The sequence below is a fragment of the Coenobita brevimanus genome, chromosome 1 (genome assembly GCF_032717465.1).
Source record: "Coenobita brevimanus isolate Jiangsu-jjx chromosome 1, ASM3271746v2, whole genome shotgun sequence".
Taxonomy (NCBI): Eukaryota; Metazoa; Arthropoda; class Malacostraca; order Decapoda; family Coenobitidae; genus Coenobita; species Coenobita brevimanus.
Window position 1 is genome coordinate 10,026,074 of NC_136954.1, and position 15,807 is coordinate 10,041,880.

The 15,807-nt window shown below is 40.6% G+C and overlaps 1 protein-coding gene across 1 annotated transcript in view; it reads left to right on the forward strand.

The window, feature by feature from the left end:
- Positions 1–15,807, forward strand: part of LOC145413995 (glutamate receptor 1-like) — an 802,643-nt gene that overhangs the window by 529,412 nt on the left and 257,424 nt on the right. Inside the window, exon 8 of the mRNA XM_080283586.1 lies at positions 6,109–6,241. Within this exon, the coding sequence (XP_080139712.1) occupies positions 6,109–6,241 (133 nt within the window). The remainder of the gene's footprint in view (positions 1–6,108; positions 6,242–15,807) is intronic.

Below are 15,807 nucleotides of genomic sequence, written 5' to 3' on the forward strand. Positions count from 1 at the left end.
ATCTAATATAATGACTATGCGTTAAATAAAACAAGGGACATGCAACTGGGGCTCTTGTTAGGACTCAATATTATAATTACAAATCATAATAGATAGATAGATAAATAGATAGATAGACAGCTCTATGCGAGCCTGGGAATGGGAAATGATCTTGCAAGTTACACTGAGGAAAAGCTGACGACAGATTACGAAGTAGCCAGTCAGTTAGTTGTCAGCAATTCGCCAGGTGAACAAAGCCTTGTTGACCATACACACACGTACACACATACTCACACACAGGCTTCTAGAACTTTCCAATCACAGGGAACACACGTGATACGTCTCCTGTTTCACCAGAATTTAGGAAAGAGAGCTGAGAAGGAAGCTAGCCATAGAAAAGGCAGGTCGTAAGGAAAAGGGCTTAGCAACTTGAGAGAGAGACAGAGAGAGCGAGACAGGGAGATAGCTCCCGGGACTCTACTTTATACTTCGCTCTGTGTGAGAGACTTGTTAATATTTCCAAGACAAATAAAAATAGTTCCATACTATTCTTTACCTCTCCTTGTCATTGAATGACAAATGGGAAAGAAGATTATCTACTTACAAAGCTACTCAAGTATAACAACCGCTCGTCCACAAGTCTAATATATATATAACTTCTCTACAAGTAACTACAAAGTCTTTTATGACATTTGGTAGCAGCGAACGTATACGAACCTCGTCTACGAATCAACAGTGAATTCCTACAAAATATCAAGATTGAAAACAAAAAAATACCTCTCACAACCAACAACTTACAACCAGCTCCTGACAGTATTCTCTCCAACCAGCCCCCTCCGTCTCCCCGATCATCACGCTGATGTAGAGGTGAAGAGGTCACAGGACGCCTTGCAAGTAGTTTAACAATATATTGATACAAACAATCTTGCAATTTCTACGACGAACCAGCGAACTACAACCATCTACAATCAACTACAAGTAACAACTCTACGAGTCGTCTGTATAATCTTCTACACGCACCTACAAGTAGCGGCAGTCTTCATCCTACAACGAGTAAATCACAAGAGAAAAGGACCGAGAAAACATCGACAAAGAAAAACAAAACAAACAAACGAAGAGTGAGACACGACTCATACCTCATAACCACCAGACCTCACCCTCCTCTCTCTGCTACATCCACCCAACCCCCACCGCTTACGCAGGAGTGAAGAGGTCAAGACGACGAAGCAAATACCAAGTCCATATTCACAACTCATCTTACTCACTCATCTTCACTCAAGTTACTCATCGCTACTCATTTACTCACAACAGCTACCAGTGTGGGAAGTCGACGTCATCATGCGTGCTTGCTGAAAATACGCCACGTCAGTCAACTCACCACCTGCACCATCACTAACATCATTCCCACCATGGTAAAAATTAGTGAGTTACATAGTTACTTCATTTATACAATACACAGTGATAGATAATAAGCTTCTGCACAAACATATAAAACGTGCTTTATAGTTACAGCTTAAATACACATACTTACTTCAGTTATCTGCATAACTCAAACACTAAATAATCACCAACAATAAATATTTTACACTGTATATATTCATCCATTTATTATAACATTTATTTACTACCAACGAGTGTTACCATTTATACCTACATAAAATACGTGTTGCTTACATACAGCTATACATTATTACATCTACAAAGTGATAAAGAAATTATACCACACAGTTTCTCAGTGAGCGATTCAACGAACTGTATTAAACATTTATTAATTAAAGCTACCTAGTGGAAACATATAAATTAAGTTACAAGGTAAACTAGAGAAAAAAAAATGGCCAACACAAATGATGTTAGCAAGAGTGAACATCTTCAACAAAATCGTGAAGACAAAGATTTCCACACAATGCTGACACATATATTGCCCACGATAGGTACAAGTGAACAACAAGTCAGTGTATATAGTTAATACTGTATATATATATTTTTTTTATATAAAACAACAAAATATGGGACTATATAATATCATTTTCAGTAATACCTGTGCAATATAAACTAAACTTTAAAAAAGTACCCCAAGGAAATTAGCCAGTAATTATGCAACCATGAACAACATAGAAAAAGCGTACACAAGCGAAGAAAAACAAACTATAGAAAATCAATACATACAAAAAAAAAAAAAAAAGAGAGAAATAGAGTAAGATCACATAACAAACAAATGAAAACAAGTGTAAGTGTTACTACATATGCCAAAATACCACATAAACTCCTTCCATAAGTGAAACAAAAATATTGTTGTCTCCACAAGCAAGTGGCATGGCACATCATCACATAAACTCCTTCTATAAGTGAAACAAAAAGCAAATTGTTGTCTCCACGAGCCAGTGGCGTGTCACATCATCACTATCATCGACCGCAGCATGACCGGATTCATATGTCAGGACTGCAATTATTACAATTATGTAACGACAAACGATTGCATTATGTTACACTTATTACAATTATGTAACTACAAACAATATGTACCATTTATGTAACAGTTGCATTAACAAGATGTAACTTTTATGTAACTTTAACTACAATTATGTAACTACAAACGATATGTAACAATTATGTAACGACAAACGATTGCATTATGTTACACTTTGCCAATTAACAGTTGCATTAACAAGATGTAACTTTTATGTAACTCTAACTACAATTATAAGGCCAAGACACTTACGTAACAGTTGCATTAACAAAATGTAACTACAATTATAAGGCCAACACAATTATGCATTACCACAATATTTTGTAACAATTCATAAAATGTTACAATTATGTATTACCACAATGTTAGTACAATATTATAAGTCATACAGCTATAGCACAATTCTGTATTACCAGTATCATCATACAAGTTAGGTGAAATATTAGACATTACTAAAGTGATAACTCAATATGTAATGTATAACCTAGCAGTATTACCATTGCACAATTATATGCGTATGTCTGTTATACATACACATCTCACAAAATGTATACAACTTGTTTAAAATGTGATATTACTGGATAATTGCTAATTACTATGAATATTATATGTATACAATATTCATACAATTATGTTACTTTTACAATATTATGTATTTCACTTAATTAGCTTATAAGTTCATTATAATGTGTATATAATATGTATTAATATGTTATGACTATTAACTGTCGATGGTACGCCAGTTTCGCGTGACCGAGCATATGTTAGGACTCCATATTATAATTACAAATCATAATAGATAGATAGATAAATAGATAGATAGACAGCTCTATGCGAGCCTAGGAATGGGAAATGATCTTGCAAGTTACACTGAGGAAAAGCTGACGACAGATTACGAAGTAGCCGGTCAGTTAGTTGTCAGCAATTCGCCAGGTGAACAAAGCCTTGTTGACCATAAACACACGTACACACATACTCACACACAGGCTTCTAGAACTTTCCAATCACAGGGAACACACGTGATACGTCTCCTGTTTCACCAGAATTTAGGAAAGAGAGCTGAGAAGGAAGCTAGCCATAGAACAGGCAGGTCGTAAGGAAAAGGGCTTAGCAACTTGAGAGAGAGACAGAGAGAGCGAGACAGGGAGATAGCTCCCGGGACTCTACTTTATACTTCGCTTTGTGTGAGAGACTTGTTAATATTTCCAAGACAAATAAAAATAGTTCCATACTATTCTTTACCTCTCCTTGTCATTGAATGACAAATGGGAAAGAAGATTATCTACTTACAAAGCTACTCAAGTATAACAACCGCTCGTCCACAAGTCTAATATATATATAACTTCTCTACAAGTAACTACAAAGTCTTTTATGACACTCTGACATATACCATAGAGAGAGAGAGAGAGAGAGAGACAGAGAGATGGATCCATGTGTCTGTCTTCCCGCTTCTCATATCATCTCCCGTCCTTCCTCTCCCTGCCACCTTTTTTTTCACATCTTCCCAATCTCGTAAGTAGCAAAATATGATCTGAGAGACTGGAGACAACTGACCAGCTTTGAGTTTCGCCTCTCAAGAACGAGATTTTTTTTTTTTTCGTCCTTACAACCATTTTTTTTTCTTTTCAGATTAAAGATAAGTGAAGTGGCGTTATCATTTATTTTTGCTAACACCAGATATTTTATTCAGAGGAGGGTTAACTAAAGTGATGGCTATAATATTCCTTCTGCAACAAACGATTTTATTAAGATAGAAGATGTCTGAACGTCCTTGACCTCAGACCTGTCCCATCTGAATACATTTTCTGGTGATCAAGAGAAAGATGAAGAAATTCGATGCTAAGAACGAGTAATGCCCAAGGTCACAGTGATGTCAAATCACTGGACAGTGTCAACTCTTCTTGATCTGATTTGAACCAAACTTGGTGGATGAGTTAAGGGTTATTCAAGAATGGCATTTTTCAATTTTGATAATAAACAGTAGAAGGTAAAGGTCATAGTGCAACGTCAGAGTTTTGGCCTCCAGACCAGTTGGTGGGCACGGATGTTTCACTGCCAGTGTTCCTTCTTTCCCCGTCAGTTTGTATTGATTTAGAATTCTCTCTCTCTCTCTCTCTCTCTCTCTCTCTCTCCTGGTACCACCTCGTTCAGTAACGTATCTTCGGTTAACGCTGGATGGTTTTCCTCTCTGGGGGGTACATCTCACAAGATCTGTGTGTTAACAAGTCGATAATCATCACCACAGTATTCGTCACATCTCTCAAGTTATGTTCCTCACCTACTCAATACTCCTACACCTCACACTCACCTTCCAAATACGCTTAGTTGTCGTTATTTTGTCCTACCCATACACATTTTCTTATTAATGTAAAATGGTTTCAGTCGGATTCAGACCCTTTTTAGGTATGGAATACAGTAGTTAGATATCCACACACGCACAGACACACAAATTCATACCCGTCGCAGTGTGTTGTTGTACTAGTTTTATTTATGTTTTTGTTCTCTAGTAAAAGACTACCCATTCTCTGTAACTTGAAAATGTTTGAAATTGGCGTAATAAATTAATGTTTCACCCAGGCTTTAATTTTGGCGTGATGATGCTGTGTTGGAGGACTAAATCATAAAAATGTACTGAAGTTTTTAAAAGAATATGACTCACCCTGGATTAAGTTTATGTTATGTTGTTGGTGTGTCTGTTGACTGTGCCTCGTCTTTAGCACCACTTGCGGCTTTACTGCTGCATATGTCCCCCCTCCCCTCCCCCTGTTTTAATGGTCCCTTAAACTGCGCCAGCTCTTATGACTGAACATTACAGCTGCCCTCACAACTTTTTGTCACTGGATGTGTTATTGCTGTTACGACGTCCTCTCTTACCATGCCCGCCACAACGATGCACTTAAGTGTCTGAGTTCCTGGGAATTTTCATCATTATTTTTTCTCTGTTGCTCCTCTTCAGCTTTACACGTTTTTAATGTTAGTCGCTTCCTTGTCACACACGGGAGAGACTTTCCGAATTAGAGAAGTTAGAATGAGCCCTAAAATATCTCTTCAGTGTGGTAACATCATAAGTTTTGCTGTCTCCAGACGACTTTTTCTAGCCTGAGAGACTTGAAATGGTGGAGAAAAATTCGGTTTTAATATTAGAGTGCAATTTTAGAAGAAGTTTCGTTTGGTGCTCGGAATACAGCCGCGACTCAACAAGCAAGATCCCACGTTATGTTTTGAGCCGTGTGTGTGTGTGTGTGTGTGTGTGTGTGTGTGTGTGTGTGTGTGTGTGTGTGTGTGTGTGTGTGTGTGTGTGTGTGATTCGTATCTCTAGAACTTATCCCATTCAGTATATCATTTTCTTCCGTGACTCGTGACTTCAGACTTTATGCACAGTTGGCCACACGTGAACCTGGGACACGTCTGTGTGAAGCGAGGGTCTGCCTACAATTCTCGACGTTCATGCATCACAGTTACCTGGTCAGTTCAGTTAATATTTAACATCTCCATTCATCCATGTCAGTGCCAACGTAATATGTGATGGTTAAGGTTGTCAAGTATACCTCTGCCATACATGGATGTTGTACCAGGTTCATATGTTGCCAACTGTACCTTCTTTTTATCCCGGCTTCAGAACTTGCTGACTCATATCTCTTTCTTTTTTTTCTCTCACCCAGGCCTCCTACGACTCCAGAAGATTTACCAGTCCCTCCGACCAGCCCGAACGTCCTTTGAGATTCGGGTGGTGAGGCGTGTCGAGTCGGCCCATGATGCCCTGGCCTTCCTTAGGACCCTGGAAAGCAGCAGCAGGTGAGTGGATGGTTACCTGGATGCGTGCTTGGATAAGGTGTTATTTTTATAGCTACAGATCTATGTGTTGGTCTTCTTTAGGACCTTGAAAAGCAACAGCAGATAAGTGGATGAGTAACTGGGTGAATGGAAAGATAAATTGTTATTTTCATAGCTGTTTGTGATGACTTTCTTTTAAACCTTGCAAAGAAACAGCAGATGAGTGGATGGTTAGCTGGATGGATGGATGAAGGAATGCAATGTTCGGTGCATAATTACAATAATTCTTTCTAAACACGGAGCCTGAAAAGCAACAGGTAGCTCGATGGTCACCCGGATGGAAGGATGGATTTTTAAACATTTAGTTATAATTAGATCCAACCTAAGGTTCTTGGAAACTTTAACAGGTGAGTGGATGGCTACCTGGATGGATGGATTGATAGATTGCTAGGTGCATTCGTATAATAACGTTACTTGTACATGACATTTTTTTGACTTCATTCAGTCCAGTGGCATTGTAGATGCTGACAAATATTTCACTATGAAACTCTGTCACTGACTGATTTTGAAACTTTGTGATGAAATGACCAAGTTTACAAACAGTGTACAAGTATTCTCATGCAGCTGTGATTCAGTTTAACCAAACTTGATGGAAAGGTAGACGGCCAGTCAAAGGTTTGACCATTTATTTTTGAGAAGTCAAAGCAACATGACCACCACATCCCCAAACAAGCTACTTAATGGTAGTAGGATTTTCATCACGCCGTGCACGTGTGTGTGTGTGTGTGTGTGTGTATATATATATATATATATATATATATATATATATATATATATATATATATATATATATATATAATGGGGCCTCTGTGGTACTGTGGTAAAGTGTGCGTTTTCGTACACTGAAGAATGAGGGTTCGCGCCCCGCTAGGGTAATAAACTTTGGGAGCGTTCTTCTGGCCACGTACTTCATTGGCGGACACAAGGGGTGCTGTGGTTGAACCAGTGTCACATACTATAAAGTATGCTTGCACCCAGTCGGCTTGTTCGGGCCGATTACACTTGGTACACAGACTACATACACATCCAAAGCAACTACTACACTACAGTTACACTTACAAGCACTTCTCACCCTACATACAATGTCTACCAGACAGCCTAAGCCACTTGGTAGAGATACATTGGCTGTATCTTTCCTACTTTGGTCGGGATAGGCCAGTCCTGCAGTGGACACTCAAACGGCTGATGAGATGATAGATAGATAGATAGATATAGATATATATACTGTATATATTTGTTTATTTATTTATTTATTCATAATTATTATTAAAGCTTCCCACGTCCATGTGGGATTTTTTTTTTTTTTTTCTCAGTATTATTATCTTTTCCACATAAGTAAATGGCCATTAGCTTACTCGGAGGCACTTTGGCCTAGAGTCTTCAAACTTTGTCAGGCTAATCATCCAGCTGGCAGCTTCTTCTGGCCAAATAGGATGGTAATCCATCAACCGGATCATCGGATCTTATTCAGAATGTATAAAAACGGTTTCCAGGACGCTGTCTCAGAAACCGCATTGGCAAGCTGAAATTTTCCTGCAATATAGCCTTAGGGCGGCCGCATTGCGGAAAGGAGTATGGTTCCAATCTGTTGCTTAATCTGAGAGATCGCCTGAGGTGCAAAATTAGTATTTTTCAGGATATTCCGGATGTCACCTAATTTTCCATGAAGGATTAAAGACAGAGCCACAAAACTTAGTGGACTAATAGGCTGGGATGACATAAGGTGACATGCACATGATCAGTTATGACAGTTTTAAAGACTAAAGTAATATGTTTGAATAAGGACAGTGACGATATTTTATGTGATGGGTCAACATTAAAGTTAAAAACGTTTAGTTATATCTTTCAGCACATCGATAAATTATAAGTAATAGGCTCAGGGCTAGGCTGTGGCTGTGGAACGTTTTCGTTATCAGTATTGTCCTTGGACAGTTTTCCGGTATTATTATTATTATTATTATTATTATTATTATTATTATTATTATTATTATTATTACCTTGTACTGGCTTAGCGGTTTATTTTCTACTTCCTCTTCTTTAGTTATTCATTATTCACACTTTGCAGCGCGCAAGAAGTCCGTAGGACAAGGCACTATAATTTTTTTCCTACGGAATGCGGCGACGGAGGAAGATAGAGGAGGAAGCTATCGAGAAAGCATTGCTTGGCAGTGGGCAGCGTTCCGGTATAGAAAGGGGTTTTAGGACTTTCTGTTTTCATTTATACGGATGTCTTTTTAGAACTCCCTGTGGTTTAATAGCACAACATACTGTAGAGTAGGGCTATATAGCTTTGCAGTGTTTGTTTCTAGTACTGTACCTCCTTAGCGATTGGTTTTAATGTGTTCTTTCCCTCAGCAATGTCAGTTTGCTCTCTACATGCTCTTCCTTAGCAATATGCTTTCCTCTCTACCTCCTCATTATTACGATTTGTCTTACTTTATAATAACTTTTCCTAAATAATTTGTTTTGCTCTGCTTCCTCTTCCTTGGTTTTTCATTTTTGCTCTACTGCCGTGTTCGTGTTTATTTCTCTGCTGTTTCCTAGTGATTTACTTGTCTAGTGCTTCCTCGGTAATTTACTTTCTGGAACTTCCCTTCCATTTACTTGCCGGAACTTTCCTACCAATTTATTTTTCGGAACTTCCCTTGCGATGTACTTCCCGGAACTTCCCTATTGATGTACTTTTCGGAACTTCCCTATTATTTACATTCGGGAACTTACCTAACGATGTACTTTCCGAAACTTCCCTGGCGATTTTCTGTATAATAGCACCTTAGCGATGCATTTTCAGTTTAAATTCTCTCTCTCTCTCTCTCTCTCTCACACACACACACACACACACACACACACACACACACACACACACACACACACACACACACGGTAGCACAGTGGTAGCGCGCTGAGCTTGTGATCGGGAGGTCGCAGGTTCGAGCCTCGCCTGGGCTACCGTTGCCGGGAGGGGTAGCGCCCTCCTGTAACCCAGCGGGGCTATATGACCTTAATTGCCTAGCTCGGGGTTTACATTATTATAAAAAAAAAACGCTTGCCAACTGGTGGACGGGAGTTCGCGCCTCGCTCAGGTTGCGAAAAGTTTCACTGACGAAGTGGGTGGTTACTGTCCCCCTTGAGCAAGGGGACGGGTGTGTGCGTGTGTGAAGGTCACAGCCTTGCCCTTAGATCGGACTATATGAGCTCTCAGCTCCCTTCCGGGAGGGTAAAAGCTGACCATCACGACCATCAAGTGATCCTGACCGACCCGGTGAATTACACACACACACACACACACACACACACACACACCAACTTCCTCTCTTCCTCCCTCACTTTAAGCAATGAAGGCATTTAAAGAGTCCACCTATCGTTATCTGGCTTACGTTTGGGCGTGGGGCTGTGAATACACTTCCCCCCACGTGTATGCAATACGGAATGGCCCAACTACGTCCTCTACACTCGCCCCCAGTGTATGTGTATTGTCTTGGGGAGAGGGACAGTACGCTGGAGTGTCCTGCTTGCTGTGTGGTGCTGTATTGTGTTTTTTTGTTTTGATTCAGTTCTCTGCTCCTCTTCCCCCCCCCCCCTCTGTGTGTGGGTGGGTGGGTGGGTGGATGAGTGGGTACACTTGCTCCCATTCCTTCATCTGTGAAGTACCCCTCCGTAGTTCAGGAAATTGTGCGTAAAAAGAGGAGACGAAAAACGATGGACACATACATCAGTGATAATGGAGGAGGAAAGAAGAAGGACACGAAGGGAGAATATATGGGAAGGATGAAAAACTGGCCACGGAATGAACTGGAAAAGGAGAGGAAGCAATACGGAGAAAAGAAATATGAGGGAAATTAAAGGAACAGTGAATGGAAGGAGAGGGAGACAGCAAAGAAGAATAAATGAAGTAAATTAGAAAAACAAGGCAAGAACTGGAGAGGGAAACGAGGAAGCAGTAAAAAGAAGGGGAGAAGAAAAATGAGGGTAATGTAGGGAACGGTGAATGGAGGAAGAGGAGGGAAGCGATAATGGGAATGTATTGAAGAGAGAGAGAGAGAGAGAGAGAGAGGGAGAGATCCACTCCTGCCGCTTCCCTAGTATCATTGCTGTATATACACACATACTGTACATTCGTCTCTCGTCTTATCAGGAGAGAGGGCAAGTCGGGTCGAAGCTGTTTTATCATCCCAGTAAACAACTTTTCGAATATGGGAATAAATCTTAAAACGTTTATGTTAAATTTTCCCTAATTTTCAGTAAAGCAGTTTGGTAAATAATAACAATTTAGTTTCTTGATTGCAGTGAGTCTGTTAAGTCTGGGACAAGTGGTGTCTGAGTGATGGAAGGAGTTGGCTGGTGTCTATAAGGCCGCATGTTAGATTCAGGTTGGGGAAGGGAACAGTTCGGTGAAAATTTTTAAAACAATCTGAAACTGGACACAAAACCCACCAAAAATAAATAAATAAATAATAATAATGATAATAATAATAATAATAATAATAATAATGATAATAATAATAATAATAATAATAATAATAATAATAGTGATAATAATAATAATAATAATGATAATAATAATAATATTATCACATCAGTCCTGAATGAAACCTCCTAGCAAGTATTCGGTATGGTGGGAGGGCATTAGTGCAGACTGTACGGCGTTGGTGAATGGACTAGGATATCATTGCTGAGAATCGGATATAAAAAACACTCCAGTAAAGTCTTCCTGTACTTTATTTTGGCTACTACCAACAGATTTTATTCGACTTAGAGATTTTTAATCTGGAGGAATTAGACACGCCGTCAATTAGCCCCGTTGATTAATCCCCTTAAAAAACTGCCCAATATAAAAACGGCGTCATCGTAGTGGAAGGATTTCAGTTTTTTTCTGAGAGGGAATGGATTACTTTACGTAGGTCGTGTGGGGATATATATAGCTCTTGCAATGTTTTCCTCTGGTTCTAGTGAGGGCTGCCTTCACGTGGTGGCACTGATATAACCGGGGGGGCCTAACTGCCTGCATATGTAAACGTTCCTCATCTACTTCCTATCCTCCCAAAAGAGGATGGTGGACTGAAGGAGGGGGGACAACAGCCTGTAGTCCACTGAGTTCACATTTCAGATGAACCTGGGGCTACAACAACAACAGCAGCAGCAGCAGCATCAATAACTTTAACGACTTCAACAATAACACCTACAATAACAAACCACAAACAACAGCTACAACAACAGCCACAACTACGATGCAATGACAACAACAACAACTGCTGCTGCTACCGCCGGCGCTGCCGCCAGTAATAACAAGAGGCTTCCCCTAGGGGGGAATCACACCAGCCGTGAGCCTATACATATCTAGCGCGGCTCGGAATATAACCTTGACCTTGCTCTTCTTTCACTAGTTTCGAACTCGTAGATTTTCATTCATGGTACACACCTTTTAATATTTTGTGATGATAACTTGAGCGGTTGTGAAGTTATCGTGGTAACAGACACACAGACCATGACTTCCTTTCACCAGTTTCAAACTCGTAGGAGATTTTCATCCCAACTACATATCTGTAATAATTTTGTGATATCTTGAGCGGTTGCGAAGTTATCGTGGTAACAGACACACTGACCTTGACCTGCTTTCACCAATTTCGAACTCGTGATCGATTTTTTTCCTAATACACACCTGTAAAGTTTGTGATGATATCCTGAGCGGTTTCGAAGTTATCGTGCTAACAAGACACACACACAGACAGACACACAGACAGATAAATTGAAAACACTACCAGCTTCTCTCCCGCGGCTGGTAATAGACTCTCTTCTTCCTACTTCTTGACCAATTTTATTGAGCTTAAAATAATCTTTCGAACTCTTGGTGTTGCACGTAACCTTTTTGAACTTCCTCACTATGCTCTCCAGAAATGAATAAATCTGGTATGTAGTGTATATACTGTATGTATTGTGTGAATATATAAGTGAGTTCATCACTTGGCACATTCCATGCAGTATTGTTTTTAGATCTGTTTGTCACTGGCTGTTCAATACAGCCCCTGCAGACGTCAAGGATGTATATTTAGCTCAGAGAAATCCACGGCTCACACGAGGTTACAGGGATCTGGGTTAACGCCTTCACTCCCGTCACTGGTTTTGGTGTTTATTCTGGCTGCTACTTGGCCATTTAACTTAGCTCAGAAGAGGCTTTGTTAGTTGTGTGGGTTAAATAACACCTTCAATAACACCACTGCTGGGGTGTTGGCCTAAGTTAGATGGGTTAAATAACACCTTCAATAACACCACTGCTGGGGTGTTGGCCTAAGTTGCATGGGTTAAATAACACCTTCAATAACACCACTGCTGAGGCTTTGGCCTAAGTTGGATGGGTTAAATAACACCTTCAATAACACCACTGCTGGGGTGTTGGCCTAAGTTGGATGGGTTAAATAACACCTTCAATAACACCACTGCTGGGGTGTTGGCCTAAGTTGGATGGGTTAAATAACACCTTCAATAACACCACTGCTGGGGTGTTGGCCTAAGTTGGATGGGTTAAATAACACCTTCAATAACACCACTGCTGGGGTGTTGGCCTAAGTTGGATGGGTTAAATAACACCTTCAATAACACCACTGCTGGGGTGTTGGCCTAAGTTGGATGGGTTAAATAACACTTTCAATAACGCCACTGCTGGGGTGTTGGCCTAAGTTGTATGGGTTAAATAACACCTTCAATAACACCACTGCTGGGGTGTTGGCCTAAGTTGGATGGGTTAAATAACACCTTCAATAACGCCACTGCTGGGGTGTTGGCCTAAGTTGTATGGGTTAAATAACACCTTCAATAACGCCACTGCTGGGGTGTTGGCCTAAGTTGGATGGGTTAAATAACACCTTCAATAACACCACTGCTGGGGTGTTGGCCTAAGTTGGATAAAAGAGTCTGGTAGCAGCAAGGACAGACAAAATGTCCTCGTAGTGAAAAGATTAATAAAGGGTTAAGATTTTTAAAATTCATAATTAGTACAATTTTTCCCTCCTAGTGAATTATTCAGCTTATTAGAGACTTAATGAACTGGAAGGGATATGTTCTTAGCATACTGACCTCCGCCTATTGACTTATACTCCAAGAGATCTTAAGTCTGAGCCCCAGGTTTCTCCCGATAATTAACTTCTGAAAATGCCCAGTTCTCTCCATTATACTGAACCTGGACTCTCAGTGAAATATAGAAAATGGAAAATTTATGAGTGAATTATCAATCGAATCCCTGGGTTGCTGCAGGTGGGGTGTTGCTGAAAAGTTACTTAACGTACCACCCTGCGCCTACAGGCTCATAATCACTTAAGTTCATAAGTCGAAACCCTGGGATTCCCCTTAAAAATGCGTAGTTCCGTCAAGTCTTCTAGAGATGTAGTCTCTCTCTCTCTCTCTCTCTCTCTCTCCCCCTATCTATCTATCTATCTATCTGTCTATCTATAAATATATTATGTAGGCTACTCGTGTATATATATATATATATATATATATATATATATATATATATATATATATATATATGTGTGTGTGTGTGTGTGTGTGTGTGTGTGTGTGTGTGTGTGTGTGTGTGTGTGTGTGTATGTGTGTGTGTGTGTGGATGTTAGTGATGTGAATATCATTGAGAAAGGTAATATGTAGCGTGCTGAATAAATCGCTTATAGAAAGGTAATGTCACGTACCACATGGAATGCGGTGCTTATAAATAGAAAGTCAGATCAGAGGACTTTAGCGGCATTAGCACACTCCTTGCCCTCACACACATAAACAATTTACTGCCCATATTTCCTCACGTTTCCAGGCCTCTGTTTTAACCCGTATTTTTGCTGTGATTTTATTTTCTTTGTGATTTTATTTTCTTGTGCGGGAGGGAAGGACCGACTCTGACTCGTCCTGAAGGGGTTGATAATTGGAGGGAGAGAGAGAGAGAGGGGGGGGGTCCACGTAAGCAACATAAGAGAAAACTGACGATAAATATGAGAAAGTCGAGATAGGCTGGATCGACGCGAGGAAGATAAGGCGGAGAAAATTCCGGGAACGCAAGGTTGTTTTCAACCTGCCCGGAAGGCAAGGCGAACCATCTACATGTGAATGCCGCTTCGTGTGTGTGTGTCTGTGTGCGTGCTCTTTTCTAGTTTGTATGTGAAGTTGTGTGCTTGCGTGCGGTTGCATGTGGCGTCCTGCTGAGACACAGGGCTCAAGTAACGACACTGGAATTTCCCTGCAGTTTCTTTTTAATGACAGGTAGCTCATGACAGTATTGTGATACCAACTCTAACGTACGGAAGTGAAGCTTGGACATTGTTGGAAGGACACAAGTCAAGAGTGAGAGCAGTGGAGATGAGTTATTTAAGAGGAGCCTGTGGAGTCACGTGGAGAGACAGACTGACGAATGAGGATATAAAGGAGCGTTGTGGTGTTGATGTGGATGTGATAGGAAGCGTTATGAGGAACACACTGAGGTGGTTTGGCCATGTGGAGAGGATGGAGGGTGAAAGACTGACGAAGAGAGTGTATGTGAGTGAGGTGGAGGGGGGAAGAGGGAGGGGGAGGCCGAGGATGAGATGGAGGGATGGGGTGGAGAGGTATATGAGAGAGGGGGGTGTGAGTTGGGAGCAGGGCAGTGAAATGGCGGGGGACAGGGCGACTTGGAGGCGATTTGTTTGTGGCCACCCCAAACGGGATTGAGGCGTCTGGCAATAGATAGATAGATAGATTCTTTTTAATGGAGATAGAGTGCCTTGATGCCAACACCTCTTACCTCCTTCACAACAGGCCCACGGCCAAGGTGGATTTGTCTTTATCTCTTCCAGGAAAGATGAATGGCATCTTTCCAGAGTTCGTAAAATCATCTGAAGGTGCTGGTGGTGGTGATGGTAGCTCCTGGTTGATCTGAAATATGAACCCAGTGGACTGCAGGCTGAAGCTTGTCTCCTGCAGCACACCATCTTCTTTTCAGGGGATAGGGAGGTAATTGAGGGACGATTGTATAAGAGGGCAGTGAAAGTCACCTGGTTATCATCGGTGCCACCACATGAAAGCGTCCCACTCCAGCACCACATGAATTTTGGAAGAATAGACTGCAAAATACATCATCAGACTGAAGTGGTTAACCCCTGTACTACGATAGTTATCACCCATTGCTGAATTGGATAATATGGCAGTGATAAGAACAGAATTAGAAAATAGGTCTTCATGCTGAGGGGGGTAAAGTTCTTAGTTTGTTGTATTCATATATAATTTCGTAATACTTAGGTAGTTCAAAATATCATAAAGAATATTATCTTGAAAATGGTCAAACTCTTATAATGGAAAAAGAATCAGTAGTTTATATCTTCATTATCACTGTCATCCTTTTTCTGCCAACTCTCCAATCCAAGAGTACACCGATACTCTGTCCCTGAAAAATGCAACAGCTAAGTTCTAGAATGAGCTACCTGTCAGTCTTTATCTCCCAGTGACTTAGGCCGATATTCTCGTTGGTTAAGGAGGCTCCCTAGCACCTCATTCTAAGCAATTTATCATGC